The 18,253-nt window shown below is 40.1% G+C and overlaps 1 protein-coding gene across 3 annotated transcripts in view; it reads left to right on the top strand.

Moving 5' to 3' along the window:
* The window catches only part of nfat5b (nuclear factor of activated T cells 5b), a 44,637-nt gene extending 26,634 nt beyond the window's left edge, over window positions 1-18,003 (top strand). The window contains exons 1-13 of one of the 3 annotated variants that reach the window (XM_079663723.1): window positions 901-976; window positions 2,996-3,058; window positions 3,632-4,253; window positions 5,587-5,773; window positions 6,628-6,818; window positions 7,019-7,191; window positions 8,239-8,373; window positions 8,458-8,510; window positions 9,542-9,674; window positions 10,106-10,171; window positions 10,330-10,433; window positions 10,787-12,587; window positions 13,230-18,003. In XM_079663723.1, coding sequence (XP_079519849.1) covers window positions 3,637-4,253; window positions 5,587-5,773; window positions 6,628-6,818; window positions 7,019-7,191; window positions 8,239-8,373; window positions 8,458-8,510; window positions 9,542-9,674; window positions 10,106-10,171; window positions 10,330-10,433; window positions 10,787-12,587; window positions 13,230-13,468 — 3,699 coding nt within the window. In that variant the 5' untranslated portion in view covers window positions 901-976; window positions 2,996-3,058; window positions 3,632-3,636 and the 3' untranslated portion in view covers window positions 13,469-18,003. Of the gene's footprint in view, window positions 1-850; window positions 977-2,995; window positions 3,059-3,631; window positions 4,254-5,586; window positions 5,774-6,627; window positions 6,819-7,018; window positions 7,192-8,238; window positions 8,374-8,457; window positions 8,511-9,541; window positions 9,675-10,105; window positions 10,172-10,329; window positions 10,434-10,786; window positions 12,588-13,229 lie in introns of those variants that run through there. The other 2 variants (XM_079663722.1, XM_079663721.1) reach the window with 2 other exon arrangements.
* The last annotated feature ends 250 nt before the right edge of the window (window positions 18,004-18,253 follow it).

The raw sequence follows: 18,253 nt of genomic DNA, 5'->3' as shown, positions 1-18,253 counted from the left end.
CAGCTGCAAGTAATTAAAGCTGGCAGTTGGCAGAGAAGAGAGTCAGGCGACTGTAATGGCCGCTGTGAGTTCATACCATAATATTTGGATGATGAATCAAGCTGCTAGTAAAAGTGTTGTAATGCTGTTGACCCAAGGCTTTCTCCCCTAAACCAATCCTGTTGGCCGTGAGGGAGGCACAGAGAGGAGAGAGAAAGGCTTTGTACCACCCTGCAGGCTGTTGGTAAAAAGACGTGCAGTTTATTCCGTACACAACAACTTTGAGCTTTTACTTCAGTGCTCTCTTCTTTTTCTCCTTTTTTCCATTCGGTTTGGTCCTCCTCAATGTGTAATCAGAGCCCGAATTCACCATTTTAGCTTTCAATAATTCATAAAGAGAAGATGTAGATCACATAGGGCCACTATTTAACAGGACATTACATTTTTTAATTGTTATATGTGGCACGATTCTTGCGGATGTGCAGCCTCTGGGAGAGTTTAGTAAAGTAAAGAAGATTAAGTATAAACCTGTTAGGCATCAGAAATGCAATCATCCCGCATGCTTTTCCATGGACATCATTCTGCATTGCGATCATTATTTTGTCATTTATTAGGTTTGTTGCCAACTAGCACAAAGGTTTGTTCTTACACGGTTGTGACGTTATAATGTTATTACGACATCAACCTTAATAGAACTTCTGAGAAAAGAATGACTCAATACAACATACACTTATGTCATTTTAACTTCTGCAAAAGTCATTGAGCGGACATTTGTGAATCATAATTCTCATGTGATCCACAAAAGCTGTCTGGTTCATGTAAGTATTTCACCTTATCATTCATTTTACATGTCCCATATCTCTCTCAACAGAATCAGCGTATGAACTTCTTCCCAAGGAGCTACAGTTGCCTTTCTCCACTCAGCAGAGCCCAAAAATCATGAGTCAAAAGAGCGGCGGAGAGGCAGGGCCTCCCCCTTCAGCTGCTGTTGCATCAGGTAGGATCCCACTCCTATTATTTGTATGTCTCCTCTGTGAGCAAGACAGACCCCGCAAAAAAGAAAGCGAAACATCTACATACGTCTACATCTGTTGGCAAACAAACACCTGCATATGACAGTCTGTTGCTCTATGATCCTCATGTCAGTCCAGAAAACTGAAAAAAACTACTGTGTAAAAAGGAAGTTGCATAATTGGAGTCAAGTCAGCTCAAAATGCCCCCCCGTCTGTACAGTATGGTCTGTAGATTGTGGTCACAAGTGTTGACATGCAGTCCATGCACTGAAGGTTTGGATACTATTTAGATTCCTCTACCTTTTTCCTTTGTGATCCGACTGTAACAAATATTAATAGTTTAAACCGCACACAGAATCCAATAATGATGAGAGAGCCCAACAGAGCTTAATATTGAAAGTGCTGCATACTCAGAACAAAATGCTTGGTGGGATTTAACAACTTTCTTTTATTTCTTAACTTTTGTTAGAGAATTAGGAAGCTTTGAGTGGCTGTAATCACCTTGTTGACCATTTTGCATTTTCAACTTGGAGTTGTTGAGAAAACAGTCAGTGAAGTTCAAAAGTACAATAAATCCAATTTAAGGTGTGGCCGGTTATTGTGGTTAATAATCTGGTTTAAAACTTCCGAAAAGAGCTAACATCCTGATTATTATGCCTGCAGTGTGTTCACATAAGAAAGGCTCATTTTGAACTTTAAAATAGTGTCAGTATCGTGTTATGATAGGACAGTATTTTTTTAAACAAATATTTAACCATTGGAAAGGTAGGTTAGCCATTTAACTATAATAAGCAGCTTAATGCTGATGTAACAAAATGACAAAACAAGATGAGTGCACAGTGTTAGAAAACGTCTTAAGTTATAAGGAGACTGAGCCTATGTCTCTGTCAGGAAATGGTCAAGACACTAGACACTAATTCTGCGTCAACTCTCTTCAATTTTTTATTTGACCTTTCAAATGTTCATTGTGACTGCTTGGCCAGCCTCCCAATTGGCAAACGATTAAAGGAAAAATAGAATGTGTGACAAAGGGTAGTAATCCAACAGTTTAGTGGACATACATGTCCGCAAACGTAAAGGATTTAGTCAAAATCAATTAATTGTAGACTTTCTGTCTTGAGCTCTCTTTCAAAAAAACATTTTTCTTTTCATTTCCCCAAATTCCCAAATGGCTTTCAGAAGAAAAGCTTAAGATTTAAAATATCAAAAAATAAATGACAGTGTTTGCTTCACTGTAGCTGTTTTGCTCTGCTCCCCATTGAAGCATCAAGGCATTAGAGTGAGTTTCAGTAAATCCATGGACTCCATTACAGCCACTTGCAGCGCTCTGACCTGTTGGAAAAATTTGGTCTGTAAAAGGAAAAAGGTGAAGTATATTTTACTTTACATGGAACTATAAGTTTAAATGAAAACTGTCTTTGTTAACGTTTCATTTCAAATATATGTTTCTTTAAACATACTTCTCATTTATAAATATTGTGCTTAGCAACACAGGGTTTCAATCATTTGCAGCACTGCTAAATACAAATAGGGTATATTGCAAAAAAACATTCCACCTCTCAAGAGCAGAAATAGCACTGGACATCCAATGTCATTCAAGTATTTGGTCTTATATTTAAGTTGCTATTGTAGGTTTTGTTGGTCTCTGATCATGTATATGACTTTGTGTTTTGATACTTGCTCAAAATGACACTACCTTCATTCTTTTTATGTGCCTCTTTTTCTTTACGATTGTGTGTTTTGCAAACTAATGAGTCACCAAACAATGCAGAATGTCAACAGCAGTCTAACTCCTTTTTACTATCTGCAACTTAACCAGACTTTTCCCCACTCTTCATCTAGTTCATTATAACTATTTCAATGCTTTTGAAATCACAGTGTATGTCAGCATGCTGGAGCAACAGTTTTGAAAAACAAAAATACCCTGTGTTATTTTTCTTTAAAAAAATTTGAATAAATTTTAACTCCTATTGCTCATTCCCTGTCTCATTTTTATATTCCAGGAAGTTCCCTCTGAAGCAGGGAGTGTCTGCATATAAAATGGTCTGCAGTTCTCTGCTTCATAGGTCAGAAGCTTGTTTATTTTGTCTCTGTGGCTACGTTCAGTCCCAACTAAATGAACTTTTGTAGCAGAAAAAAAGAAAACAATTAAAAGTAAAAGCTCCGAAAAATTGGCATGCTACATATTTGTACATATAACTGTTTTGAACTTGCCTCTCCATTTCATCATTTTGGCAACGTTTTTAGTTGAACACGAACAAAATGCTAATATTAATGATAAATTAATTCCGTTTTTTGTTGCAAATTAGTTAATCCACAAGCAGCTTTTGTGTACATTTTTTTCTAAATAAGGGGCATGGTTTTTTTATCCCGTTTTTTGCCCCTTTTTAGCCGCACCGATACTGCGCTTCACATACTGCACATTTACAAATCCTCAGACATCGCCAGCACCACAGACACACACATTCAAGATCCAATGAAAAGGGGGAGATTTTAATTGGATGAATCTAAAATTGCTAAAAAAGAAAAAAAAAGGCAATAAACCAAAGCAATCATGAAACAAATTGCTGCTTAAATGGGACTGCTAGCCAACACTGGTTGAGAGGCCTTTATTCACTGTCTAATTATTTGCACTGTAGATGCCATGTCCTCCTCTGTGACCATGGAAGGCCCCCGCAGTGCTTTTCCCACCTCTTCCAGCCCCACCATGCATTCCAGCGCTTCGGCCTCTGACCGGAACGCGGTCAATGTTGACCCGGAGGACTGCAGGAGTAGCAGAGAGGTTCCAGAGGTTGTGGGAGCAGAAGGTGGGAATGGCAACAGCAGCAATGGTGGTAACTGCAGAGGCAGCAGTGAGCAAGGAGGAGGAAGAGGAGTAACATCCCAGGAGGCACAGCTACATCACCTGATGACCCCATCGAAGCGCCGCACCGTACTGAATATTTCGCCGCCTCCGCAAGACCTGTTTGATACCAGCCAGATGTCCTGCCAGGATGAAACATCCCTGGACTCAGAGCAGAGTAACAGCATTTGGATGGAGGACTCTCTGTCCAACTTTAGCATTATGAGCACTGTCTCCTACAATGACAACACAGAGGTGCCAAGGAAGTCCCGCAAACGTACCCCTCGGCAGAGGCCTGGTCCCAAGTCTCGGCCAGCAGGGGAAACCAGCATGGACGTGTTTGATGCAGACAGTGCCAAAGGGCCACACTTTGTCCTGTCACAGCTCGGCCCTGACAACAAGACGGGATCCAAAGGAAGGTTTGTGTGACGAATAGTTTTACTTGGTATGATATACGATCACGTTCGATGTGTAAGATTCTAGTGTACATGTCATGCTCCTCTATATCTTTGACAAAGGATGCTATGATTGTGTATGAATTTATCAATTACAAAAGAAGCAGTTTTAAGGTCAAACGTAAGCACAGCACAAGCTTGCAGGTCAAAGTTTCTGAAACTCTACTGGAGGGTTATAAGGATGGTGGTAGAGATCATTCTAAAACAATGCTCAGAAAACTCTAGATTGTATTTAACTGGACTCACGTCTGGTGACTGGTAAAGCCATAGCTATGACTTTTGTGCTCATTAGATAAATAATTTCTTCAACATTCAATTCAGTGGAGTCCCCTGCCTTGCATGTAAACATCTGCATGTATTGTGTTTCCTCACTTATTTACTGTAATCTGTAACCCAGCAAAGAAAACAAGAACTCCACTTAATGCAGGATGTTGCTTGAGTAGTACATTGATTTGTATGCATTTAATATTCCCCTTGCGCTAACTTTACGCTCTTAATTAAGTAATTAATTTTGTTACCGTTGTCCGAAGGGCCCTTGTGGATAATCTCATAGAGCACAGAGTATAATTAGGAAATCGCTCATGGCACAAATAGATGGAAATCTTCAGCAAACTATTGTGGCTCTAAATATCCCACCACCCTTTGAATGAAGAAGAGCGGTCAGATCAGAGGAGAGGGAGGGGCAGGATACTGAAGTACAAACAATGGTCGGCCACAGTGAATCAGAGCCTCGCTCAAAGACCTAGGATAAGCAGAGTCGATTAAATAAACAGATAACTCTGAACGCTTTAAGAGATGGGCATTGAATATGCCTGGCTGATGCTCAAAGCATCTTGGGGGCTGGAGGGGGGGGGTTTCTGAATAAATAGGGACATATGTAAGTTGCATTCATCCTAAACATCTTCCACCACAAAATGTGAGGATGCCAGCCAGGTTGCACTAATTGTTTCAAATATGTTTATTGAGAAGAAGCATACAAGTGTAATCAATAGTACAGACTTCTTTGGGGTGGAAATCATGCTTCTCTTTTTCAACATAGAAGACAAACAGAACAGCCAACAAGAAATAATAAAGAAAAAACATAGCATGACAGGAATAGCATACTTAATGACATACACAGTCACAGTGTGAAAGAACATACAAAATAGTATATATAATACAAATAAATAAATAAAATTAAAGGGTGCAAATGAGCCCAGACTACCCCCGGTTGCACTAATTAAAATAAAATGTATTTAATATGTTCGAATTAGGAGTAATCTGCTGGTGTCTCTTTCAAACCGAATCTTTATTGCAGCTCTGATGATCCTCAGACAACTCACCACAAAGGAGGCGCGCTGTCGATGCAATTCCCACAGAAGATTGAGGGGAAGGAGCTGAAGATCGTTGTGCAGCCGGAGACTCAGCACCGAGCTCGATATCTGACTGAAGGCAGCAGAGGGTCCGTGAAGGACCGCACTCAGCAGGGCTTCCCTACTATTAAGGTAACCTTGAAACAGCCTCCAAAATGAACTCTGTAGTCAATGCCTTTACTTAAGGTTAATGGTTGGGGTAATGCCCGGGGCTTTGAAATATGTTCCTGAAAGATTTGCTATTTTAAGAGCCATAGGAGCAGTGGGGCAATAAAAAGGTTGAATATGCTCATGGTAGAATAGTTAAGGTCACAGTGTAAAAACAACTGTAAAAGAGTCTTTTTCTGGAGACTAATATGCTCAATAGGGAAGACCTAATCACGTTTCATTTCCAGCCCAAATGGAGACTGGTAATATAAATTGCTTATCAATTTTGGACCATATAAGTAGAGAGAAGTGGGCCCTGTTCCAAATATTAAACATATACTTCATGTTTCACTTGGACTACCACCTGCATTACTTTTGAGTTGTGGTGTAAGGTGTTTCTACAAAAGCTTTATGGCAATTACCTCGTTATATTTTGTATATATATTATTTGAGTATTATTAATGTCAGTTTGTTGTATCCTGAGGTGATTTGGAGATGATTTTGGGCCCAGAGCATTGTGGGTGCTACTGAACAAGTTACTGTTTATACTGTCAGGGCTTGTGAAGAGCAAAAGGATCCTGGTGTAATAATATAAAGGTCAGACAAGGTAACATCAGAACGTAACAAACACATGTCTGCTTTTAAAAGGCTGACTCGATTGCACAAGAGGGTAAGCTGGTAAACAAGCTGAGAATACAGGACACAAGAGCCTGAATTGCTAAATGTATAAATGCACTCTGGGTGGTGCATTTGCTGGACAGGTAGAGAATCATCTGTGTGAAACGTTGGATGGTCCTATCATTTCAACTTTTTGTTGTCTTTTGTTGTTCCTCATACAGCTGGAGGGAGTGAATGAGCCAGTGGTTTTGCAGGTGTTTGTGGGTAATGACACTGGGCGCGTTAAGCCTCATGGTTTTTACCAAGCGTGCAGGGTGACCGGCCGCAACACTACCGCCTGCAAAGAGGTGGACATCGATGGCACCACTGTCATCGAGGTGTCCCTGGATCCAAGCACCAACATGAAACTAGCGTAAGCCATTTTCTTTTACATTAAAAGTGGGTTGTTTTCTTCTTCTTTTAATATATTATTCAACGAATAAAGTGTTCTTTGTTTGTGCCCTTCATATATAATTCAAACCAATTGCTTAATAAAGCAACTGCATAATCAGGCAAATCTTTTCTTATGACACACTTTCAAGTTGTTTAAACAAACATGGCGTCTCTGTGCAGGGTGGACTGTGTTGGGATCTTGAAGCTCCGTAACGCTGATGTCGAGGCTCGCATTGGTGTTGCGGGATCAAAGAAAAAGAGTACACGTGCACGGCTGGTGTTTCGGGTCAACATCCCCCGTGCAGATGGATCAGTGCTCACTCTGCAGACCCCTTCTTCTCCAATCCTGTGTAGTAAGTCTGTCCCCTTATATTTCTCTCTGTGGAAATGCTGTTAATGCTGTTATAAATAAAGGTATAAGAACTGTTTCACTTGAAGGAAGAGGCTAAATAGACAGCTGACCTGTAATCAATGTGTGTCTGTAATCTTCTGTTTATAATATCTCAGCCTATGATGTTAATTATTAAAGGCTGAGCTTTTCAAAACAGAAGAGGTCCTGTTTCGGAATCTGAATCCTGCCCGGGGTCAGGATAATTCGTCTTTTTAGGACCACATTTGAGGAGAGTGTGTACAGATCCCCTCAGAGTCGAGTGTTATGTAATAATGCATACAGTATGAGGGTGTGGTTGGTTTCATAAACAGTTAAGACGCTTAAGGCTATAAGGCTATGAGAAAGTTTCTGTGTAAGAGGATTTGGATTAGGGAGAACTGCTGCGAGAGAGACACAGGGGAGAAAGAGAAGGAGAGGAGGAAACAATAGAAATGTGAAGACCTCTATTGTGTGCACAGAGCTAGCGTGCAATCCAGGGAAATATGTTTACAAAACCCCCTCCAGAAATTGCAATCCCACCTGGCATCCAGAATACTAAAAAAGATTTGGGAAATGTTGGGCTGGATTTGAGCTCCAAGATTGTTCAAAGTTGTTATTGCCCTTTTCAAGGCCTGTGAGATATAGCCAGTTTTTAAGTTTTATGAAAACACATCAAATCATCCGGTTGCCTGCAGTTATTGTATAAAACATTGAATTTGGTTTTAATAAAGCACTATAGGACGTTTTTTAGTCTTATATTGCAAGTCTGTTTTTGTATCAGATTACAGGTTGTCTGGAGACATAACACAAATATAAACTACAGTGGCAGTGTAATCATTTTTCAAAGTTTTGTCAGATTTCTTTGTTATCCAATTATCATTAAATGTATTATTTTGCGACATTTTTAACATCATACATTATTGGTTAAAAACACATTTAATCCAATAGGCTCTTTTTGTCTCTTTTTAATAAACCTGGGTATGTTTGATGAACAATAATAAGTGACCCAAAATATCTGCTCTGTTTACAGCTCAGCCTGCAGGAGTGCCTGAAATCCTGAAGAAGTCACTACACACTTGTTCAGTGAGAGGTGGAGAAGAGGTCTTTATTATTGGCAAAAACTTTCTTAAAGACACCAAAGTCATATTTCAGGAGAATATCTCTGGTAAGAATTATTATTTTTTATAAAACGATTTTCTTCCATACATTATTGTCCTCCAGTAAACATAGCATCTTCTCTCTGTTCCAGACGAGAAATCTTGGAAGGCAGAGGCTGAAATCGACATGGAGTTGTTTCACCAGGTAAAATGTGATTGCTCTTGTGTTATTTTTGTACTGAATGATTGATTCGAATGACTAATCAGCAGAGCAGATGGAAGCAGTCCTTTCAGATTTGTATAGGGCTTTAGATGTAATCATCTTAAATGTGCTGCCCGTTCAAAGGTTTGAGTAGTCTCATTGTGCTCTGACCTAATTACACTCATTCCGAGAGGCTAAACTGATTGTGTCTCAACAGTCCAGTTTAAACCTTTGCCCCTGATAAACAAAATGGTCCAAAGTAGATGAGTTGATGAATCTGTAGCTGATAGTAAATGCTCTAAACTCATTGGATGTTATTTTGTTTTTTGTTAAAGATAACTGTTTTTTCAAACATTCCAAGTGTTGTTTGGGTTCATTGTTTCTGACTGGGGTGTATCTGTGGTGTAACAAACATATTGAATGCATTTCCTGACTAAAAAACATTTCAGCACTGTTGAAGTTGGCTAATGGCCTTTTTATGAGGAAATGCCATTTTCAAAGCTTTGCTGCCACCTGTTGATATGAGAGAGTCATTAAACGGAGGGATGCAGGCATTGCCCCTGCCATTCGGTCAATATGGCCATATTTGGTTGGCCCAATCACAAAGTGAGAATATTGTGATTATATGAACTACATGATGATAATAACTGATTTGCATTTTAAGAACCATCATGTAAAAAAGATGAGCAGGTTTCATACAAAAACATTAGAGATTTCCCTTTTTAAAGAATTGAGTTACAAGACAAATCTTTATACCTTAATGCAGTCATCACTGTGTAAATCTAATCTTCTCATTCTTTATCTCCACTACAGTAGATGCTTTATAACATTCTGCAGAAATGTGTATTGCATCACCCCTATGCCCATGATCGTTAGGGAACAAGATACAAACAAAATGTTGACCTGCTCGTTCTCATATTGCTTTTCAATATATTGTCAACATGCTCTTATCAACCCTTTGAATCATGATGCTGTTAGATCAACTGTTTTCATTACTTTTTGCTGACTTTTCTTGAATGATGGCCCCTCTATAGAATCATCTGATAGTGAAGGTTCCTCCGTACCAACACCAAGCCATCACCTCCCCTGCGTGTGTGGCAATTTATGTGGTGACGAATGCTGGGAGATCCCATGATGTTCAGCCGTTTACCTACACTCCAGATTCAGGTTCGTTTTCAATTTCAGTTGATTTACTAAATCAGACAACGTTTTTCATCTGGCTTTTTTGATAGGCCACTGATGGGGAGACCATATCTTATTATACTATAGCATGTGAACTTGTGATTACTATAACTATGTATATGAATTATTAACTATACTTGTTAGAATTACTGGGTGGCACCACAGCTAGCTCAGTCAGTTTCTTGAGAACACCACCACTTACAATTTCATAGGATCATAACAAATATTAGCAATCATTCATCATTCAAGTCATCCACTTCATCGGCACTCTTTGATTGTAAGGTCTGCAAAAAACTCTACTCATACTAAACTTTGAAAGATGTGCTGATCAAAGTAACCAAATTATTATTTGGAACTGGTTGTTGTAGTTGTGTGGGTTCAAAGAGATAAAACTCTGTTTTTGTTTTTCCTTGCAGCAATAATTGATGTTGCCGTGAAGAAAGAGGCGCCTTCTCCAGTGAATACTTGTTCATTTGATGAAGGTTTTTATTCCTTTGTTAACTTTTTCACAACCATGATCCTAGCCTTCTATTTGAATGTGTTTCTGAGGTACTCACACTGTTCTGCCATTTCTTCTGAATGGCTGAACGAAAAGCACAAGAAAACATTTTGAAATGATTTCTTGATCTTGCTCCTACAGTTGTAGATGTCGCCTTGATGCCTTCAATGTTGCCTTTAGTGAAGCGAGAAGATGTCACTCCGATGGAGGTCACCAGCAACCTCCAATCTTCTGGTGTATTTAAGGTATTATATTCATCTGACACTTCATTAACTGCCTCATTAATACCTTCTACATCAACACATTCAAGTATTTGGATATTTCAGATGATATTAATGTTAAGTAAAGTAACATCTATTCGATACTTTATTCTTTAGTCTATAAAAGAAGTGTAATTTCATGTTACAGATGCATATTTTGTGAACATATGTCATGAACATCTTTGAGTGATTTTTAGATATGAAAAAAAAGAAATACAAGACAAAGATGACAACAACATATGTGGACACTTTGACAATAAAAACACAATCAAACTAAAATAAAGCAATCTAAAGCAAATCAAGCACACCTTTTATTATCTTTTATTTTGTGTTTTCAGCAGACAGGTGACCTGTGTCCAGCCCAGCAGAACCCAGACATGGCTGCAGGACATAAAAACAGAGCGTTCTCCAGCAACCTGTCTCAGCCCGTTGGCGACCCTGACGAAGGCCAGGCTCCTGTCTTTCCCAACACAGAGCCCTTAAGCACGATCCAGAAGCAGGACATTGCACCCGCCAGCTCTTTCTCTGTGCCCGCCGACTCTCTGCTGCAGCAGGGATCCCAGCAGTTCCTCCTGGAGCCCAGAGAGGGCCTCGGGCAGGAGAGGCCCGGTAACGGCTCTGGATCTGTGGGGAGGCTGTGTGGAGAGCCTGCGCCTCAACAGCAGCAACTCCCAATGTTCCCTCCAGACGAAGTAGCCCAGCTGGAGGAGGCAGTGAGGCAACTGAAAGCCAAAGGGTTCTGTAACCTACCACTTCAGTCTGACAACTCAATGGCAAAACAGCAGCAACAACACATCCAGCAACAGATCCAAAAACAGCAAATTCAGCAGCAACAAATCCAGCAACAACATCTTCAACAGCATCAGCAGCAACAGCAGCAGAATCTACAACAGCAGCTGTTTCAGTCACAGATCCAGATGCAGTGCGGCATGTTTCAGGAGCCCCCCCAGGCCAAGAACGCAGAGCAGCAGGGCCCCTCACAAGGAGTGGTGACAAACCAGGGGACTCTCTTCCAGCAGGCCCAACAGCTGCAGCAGCAAGCAGCTCTCTTTCAGCAGGCCAGTGACCTGCTCTCTATTCAGACCAACTTCCTCCAGCAGTCACCCACACACCCTTCCCCACCCATGTTTCACAATCCTAGTTCTTTGGCAGAATCACAAGACCCTCAGGGGGGGTTGTTTCAGAAAGCCTCTCAGGAGCAGGTCCAGGCCGCTCTTTTTCAAAACACCATGACAGTTCTACAGTCTCCAGACCAGCAGCCCTCAACCCCGGGACTTTTCCTCCCTCAGACATCCCTGCCCTCTCAGCTTGCAACCAGTAGTGCTCAACAGCAGCAGCAGCAGCAGCAGCAACAACAACAACAACAACAACAACAACAACAACAACAACTGGCCTTCCTCACCGCTCTACAAACGCCTTCCCCTGAACCACAATCAGTATTTCAGGCACAGGCCCAGCTTTCCCCCATCCAACAGAGAAGCCCCATGGAGCAGCAGCAGCCCCCCCAGCCTCAGCCTCACACACAGCCAGCCCAGCAGGCCTCGCTGTTTCAGAACATCACACAGCATCCATCTTCAAACACACTGTCTCCAGGTCAGCAGCAGCAGCAAGCTGGCCTACTGTTCTGCAACAGCCCTCTGTCCTCTCCAGATCAGGCCTCCAGCCTGCTGTTTGGCGGCCAGGGCCAGATGCCCCCGCTGACTAGCAGCAGTCTCGTTTCCCAAGAGCCCCAAAACCCCTCGATGCTCTTTTCCCAAGCCAGCATGGTGGCAGTTAACCAGCAGGACCGCTCTGAGCCCATGGCCCTGGGGAACCCCACAGATAGAAGGCAGCAAGTCATGTTTCAGGAGCAGCAGCCGATGCAGCTGGGCGGCAGTTCAAACAGCCGGCAGGAGCAGCCTGTGGGCCTCTTTATGCCTCAGTCCAACATGGGGTCTCTGCAGGGGGGGCTGGCCGCTCAGGAGCTCGCACAGTCAGCCATGTTCGCCTCGCAGAATGGCGTGGCTAACCTCCAGACGACCATCTCGTCTCCAGTTCAACAGCCCGGGACGCTGTTTCAGAGCGCTGTGGGCGGGAGCATCAATCAGCCCAGCCAGCCGCAGCAGCAGCCTGGCCTCTTCCTGTTCGGGATTCAGAACGGTAAGGAATTTGTTACAAAGGTGAATACACTAACAAACTGAAGTACGTTTACACATTAAAGGTCACCTATTACTCAAAATCTACTTTGTAATCTCTTTTATACATAAACATGTGTCCCCTCTGTGTAAAGAGAACCTGAAAGTTTCAGAAAAAAAGATTTGCTCACTTTTTGTCCTGATCCATTTATATAAAAACCTGTCTGACAACGAGGTGATCAGATTTTGGCCACTTTATGATGTCATAACGATTTTTTGGCTTGTGTAACCATTAGCCAATAACCAACCAAGGTAACCCCCCCCCCCTTATCACCTGAATCTCCTCCTAGAGCACCATTGTGTTCTTTTTAACAAAATGTTTCTCAGAGGGGCGTGGGGAGTGGCTCCTTATTTTCATCTAAAGTAACAGACACTTTTGAAACAGGGCTGGAACAAAGGGGATTATGGGATGCTACAAAGGGATGCTCTGTTTGGTATTTCAAGCCAAACTCTTCAGAGACATGTTTTGTATATATCTGAGACCTGGAATATATTGATGAAACAGTATAATAGGGGACCTTTAAAGAAACTTTGAACAATAAACTTACATTACAAACATACAATATAAGTGTGAGGTTTGTACACTCATTGTGTTCCCTTCTTGCAGAATGTGGCCAGCTGATGAACACTCCTGGGAACACGCTGTCGGATCAGATCATCGCCATCAGCCAGTCGGGTCAGAACCAGAGAGAGAGCGACGCACACATCCAGTCGCTGCTCTGCCAGTCTCTGTCTCAGAGCGGGCCGGTGCAGAACAGCATGAACTCCCCTCAGAACATGGAGAAGATCGACGACCTGCTGGTCAGCCTGCAGGAGTCGGGCAGCAACTTAACCCGTTCTTACTGACCTTCATACAGAATCTGTCTTTTACTTTAATTTTGAAATTCTTGTAAAAATGTAGACAAAATGGTTAAAATACTGTCTGTTGATAAGCACATGCAGTAAATGAGTTGTGAATTGGCCCTGCATTATGAAGTTTAAGACAAACAGAACATTTTCTTAATTTATCTTATTACTAAATATCCTCTAACACATTATTCAGTTTACTGCCGGGCGTAGGATTTATTAAGAGCAGTAAAGGTGCTGCTGGCCTTTCTGAGCCAGTCTCCCTCTCCCAAAAAATGTCCTCAAAATGAATTTCTAAAGTGGCATGAATGATATCTGTTAACTCATTATTAAGGACAAACTGGACATATGAACTGTGAATTTGGTTTGTAATTTCTTGAAAAAGTGAAGCTCTCTTGTTGGCTTTATGATTGACTGATGCCCCTTGGTAACAGACTTGAGCAAAATTAGATAGACTTCAGGCAAGAACCGACAAATTGTCGTTATCGTTCCTTGTGAAGAGAAGCATTGAAGTGGTCTTGTTATCATTTATCTTGTGAAGTTTTGAGTGTATCTGTAGATAGTTTGTCAGTGATTTTATCTGCTGAGTCTTTCTGTTCTCTAGGTGTTTTCTAAAGTGTTCTCCAAAGTGTTAAGTGGTTCCATGAATAGTGTTCCCTTTGATATTAATTGTGTAGTGTTGTTACTTGGAAGCTAGAGTGTGCAGTAAAGCAGGAAGGTTTTGTATGTAGGGTTGAATAGATCAATTTTGTGAAAGGCACTACCTGTTTCTCATGGTTGGAAAAGTTTTCACCCAACAGGGCAGAATGTGTATTGAGGGAAGGTTAGAGAAGGCAGATTATAAAGAGGTGATGGAAAAGTAGAAAAGTGAACTACACAGGTCTGATGTGTAGTCACAAACACGTGTCTTTTATGTTGTTGCTGATTAATTTTAATGTTGTAGCAGCTATCGTGCACCTGAATATATAAATATACTGTTTCTGATCATCCAAAAAGTGACTTTATTGATATGATTTAGAAAGAAACAGTGTGCAGTAGGAGTATAACTACAGTGATGGTGCGTTTTGTTGATATTTACAAGAGGCCTGGATAAACTGGATCTTGTCTTCTTGATGTCTGGTGCAGTAACACCTATAAAATGTGTAGTTTAGCAAACAGCTGACGTTGAGGCAGTTGCGGTTGAGGTGGTCACATTTTGTTGGCCTTGAGTTCCTTTACTTGCTAGCAGTAACGTTAGTCTGACACTCCCATGTCTAACCAAAAGTAAAAGTAAATCTAATGTTGTTCCTCTTTTGAATTGGTGTGTGTTCTGGCAGGGGCGTTGGTGTAGATAAGAAGAGGCATCTTATCCCAGAAGTGTTTAATTTGTCCTGGTGTGCCAAACAGCCTTTACCAACAAAATATCTTTCTATATGAGCTATTTTACCATCTCTAGCCCTGTGTACAGATAGCACTTTGTGATATAGTAAGCAAACATGTTGAGGCTAACATTTAGTCTGCATTCATCAAACCAAACTGTGTCAGTTTGATACTTTTAACAACAGACTCTTTTCATTCACAACAAAGAGAGGAATCTTTTAAGAAAAATAAAACAAATATTGGCTGATTTTTGTTTTAAATTCAGCACTTTAGGATGCTGTCCTTTGTGACCACTTTACTCATCGAGTGTACAGTACAGTCCCACGAGAGGTGGTGTGGGTTATTTCAGCCGCCTCTTCCTTATTGTTTACAGTGGGGAACATACTTATTTGTTTAACTTGCTGTTACAACTTTCAACTACTCAATCCCAAAACCGCATTATTTATTCATGAAAACAGAATTGGAAATCTGGACAAATGGGGAAAAAAGTGGCTTTTTTCCCAATAATCTATTGCATGTGACAAACAACTCATATTCAAATACAACTACAGGAGAGAGATAGTAGGATGTAATATCGTATATTGTTATTGTGTGATTTAGTGTCATTTTAATGGCCTCATTCTGCGTCAGGCACGCATTATTGGAATAGTATTCTTAAACCCGCTAGAAAAGAGCCTTTTTAAACAGTTTATAACAATGTGAGTGTTGAGGAGAAGCAACAGTTTGTTGGATACAGCTGGACATTGTACATCTCATCCAGGTTAAGGTATTAGCATGCAGTAACAGAGCCGATTTTACACGTTCTCTTGTAAATGCAGTCGCCTGCCGTTAGCCAGCGGCCTCAGGACCAAAGTTTGACCCAAAGGTTGCTTTGCATAAGTCCTGACAACAGGCCGGTTTTATGTCTCATAAGCTTTTCCACTTAAGTAACACATGAACATAGAGCATCATTATCATCATTATAAGGCCTGATGTCCTGCTGCCACACTTTCCTTTCTGTTTGTGTGTTTGTTGTCTTTGTGTCACGATTAGTTTCACTGTATGCGTGAACAAGGGGCTGGTCTCTGATGATGACAGAATTAGTTCAGTTTTATGCTTGTCTTGTTTTTATGTGTACAGTTTGTTAGAAACACATTAACACCGTTACATTTGATACACCTATGTGTCAGAAACAGCTGTTTTATGATATATGTCAAATTGACTAATGTGATTTGAGGGTTTTAGCGGTGTGAGGGTTTTTTAAAGGGACCCTACTCCTGAAGGAAACCTAACTTTGGAGAAAAGAGCTATCTGCGATTGGCTTTCTTAAACTCGTGAAATAGAGGAGCTTAAATTTCCAGTGTTGAGTATTTATGACTTCATTTGTTTTTGTTTTACAAAGTTTAGATCTTCTTTTTTTAAATGTGTGTAGTACCTGTGCCTCTCTTCAGAGAATCATTTCTAATTTATTTGTGTGTTGTTCATTATATATTTTTCTTCCCTTAATCAGTTGTGTTCAGATATTTTACAGCTGTATTAATGACAGCAATGTGATTTGCCCCCCCTCCACACACACCTTCTGATACTGTACCTGGCCCCTTTTGATGATGGTAATGTCTTTAAAGAAGATTGTACAAAATAAATGTATATTCCTGTGCACAGTTACTCCTTTGACTTTTATAATTATATACACTTTATTGTACATATCATGTGCTTGTAATTGACTACAACAAACTGGCCCTGTTGTCTTTTTTGACCAAATAGTGAAACTCAGTCAAAATCAGAGATTCTTCAAAACAGGACCAACAAATGTCAGTATTTTACTACAAATATGTGAATGTGATTATACAGCCAGGCTGCAAATGTTTCACTTCGATCCCAAAATGTTCTTTTATACACATACTGTGGATGTAATTACTTTTTAGAAATTAGTTTCCTCATTTGCGTATATTTACATAAACTGGATTTCTCATATTTCCTTAAATGCTACTAACTTTCTCTGCTTCAACTAGTTTATCTTAACATTACCCATTCATTTAATATCAACACACTTAATCTGCTATCACAGGTGGTCAAACTGTTTTGATTCAATGTCACTTTAGACACCGGAAGATATTGTACATGTGTCTTGAGGAGATGTTGTAGTTTCAACCAGATTGATGTTTTATCATTGTTGCCTGTTAATAGCCCACTGGTTTCTCCAGATGATGATTAGTCCTCATTTACTAGAATGTTTTAAGCCATAAGACTTTAAATGTTCTTTAATTGCTCCACAATAGTGACCAGATAAATGTGGTTGTGTTTGATAAACTTGTCGTGCAATTTCTGTTTCTGTTCTGTATGCATCCAACTTGTTTGTACTGAAGTATCCATTGCATTTATGTTATACAACGTAGATGCAGATATTGTTTTCCCTGAAACTGCTATGCAGCTAATATACTGTAAATGTAGAACTGTTAGTTATTGAATATATATTTTTCTAAATAGCATCTCCTGTTTCAGCATAAAGGGGAAACTAAAGTAGATGTTCTTTCTATTATTTATGTTGCTTTTTGAAATATTTTCTGATGCCTTGAGTGCCGCCTGAAACTGTTATAAAGTCAGTTAAAATGCAAATGTCTCTTCTCAACAACCATCTCCGACTGAAACAAGGGTCACTAATTGTTTTTCCTTCTTTATTGCCTTAATGCTTTTTGTTTTTTTTGTGGATCTAGGCTTACTGTTTACTTGTACAGTGGTTCCTAATCTGTCTGATTTCTCTTTGGTCTCTGAGTGGATGTCATGGTGTTCTCAAAGTAAAAGTCAATTAACATTGAAATATACTTTTCCTGTAATTTAGTTAACAATGTGATTTGCAAATTGTGCGTACTTTCATGTAATTGGTCACTTATATGTTCAGAATCTGGTATTATTATTTACCAAAGTTCCCCACATACCTGTAAGATCTTTAAAGTCTCTTCACTCCCAACACAAGTGAACCACTCTTCTAGTAAACAGCTTATTTTTGGTCCTAGAAAATGCAAAGGGGGGGTGTTACGTTTTTACCTTTTTGTTTCTAACCATGTGAACAACTGTCAAATAATCACCCTTGGAAAACCAATATATTTTCTTTGTGCTTTTGTTGGAATGTTTTACTCTCTTGCAAATTAAGTTTCTGTTAACTTGCTGCTATCTATATTAAACATATATACTTTAAATGTTTGAGCTTCTTTTCATGTATTTTGGTCTAAGCAGTACAAATTGAGACACATGCTTCTAATTTTGTTTTTTCCCATACCAAAGTGACCATCTTCAACTGAAGTTACTTTGCCCCGGTTAATGGCAGGTGGTATTTCTTTTTTTATACTGATATTGTTTCCACAGAAGTGCAAACGTTTATATGTCATATCTACACAGAGCAGACATTGTGTAAAGAAACAATGTACTTGATTACAGCTTTAAGAGACT

Source organism: Notothenia rossii (assembly GCF_949606895.1).
Source record: "Notothenia rossii genome assembly, chromosome: 2".
Lineage (NCBI taxonomy): Eukaryota > Metazoa > Chordata > Actinopteri > Perciformes > Nototheniidae > Notothenia > Notothenia rossii.
Note: the sequence above shows the minus strand (reverse complement) of the source record. Positions and strands in the feature narration are given on the sequence as shown.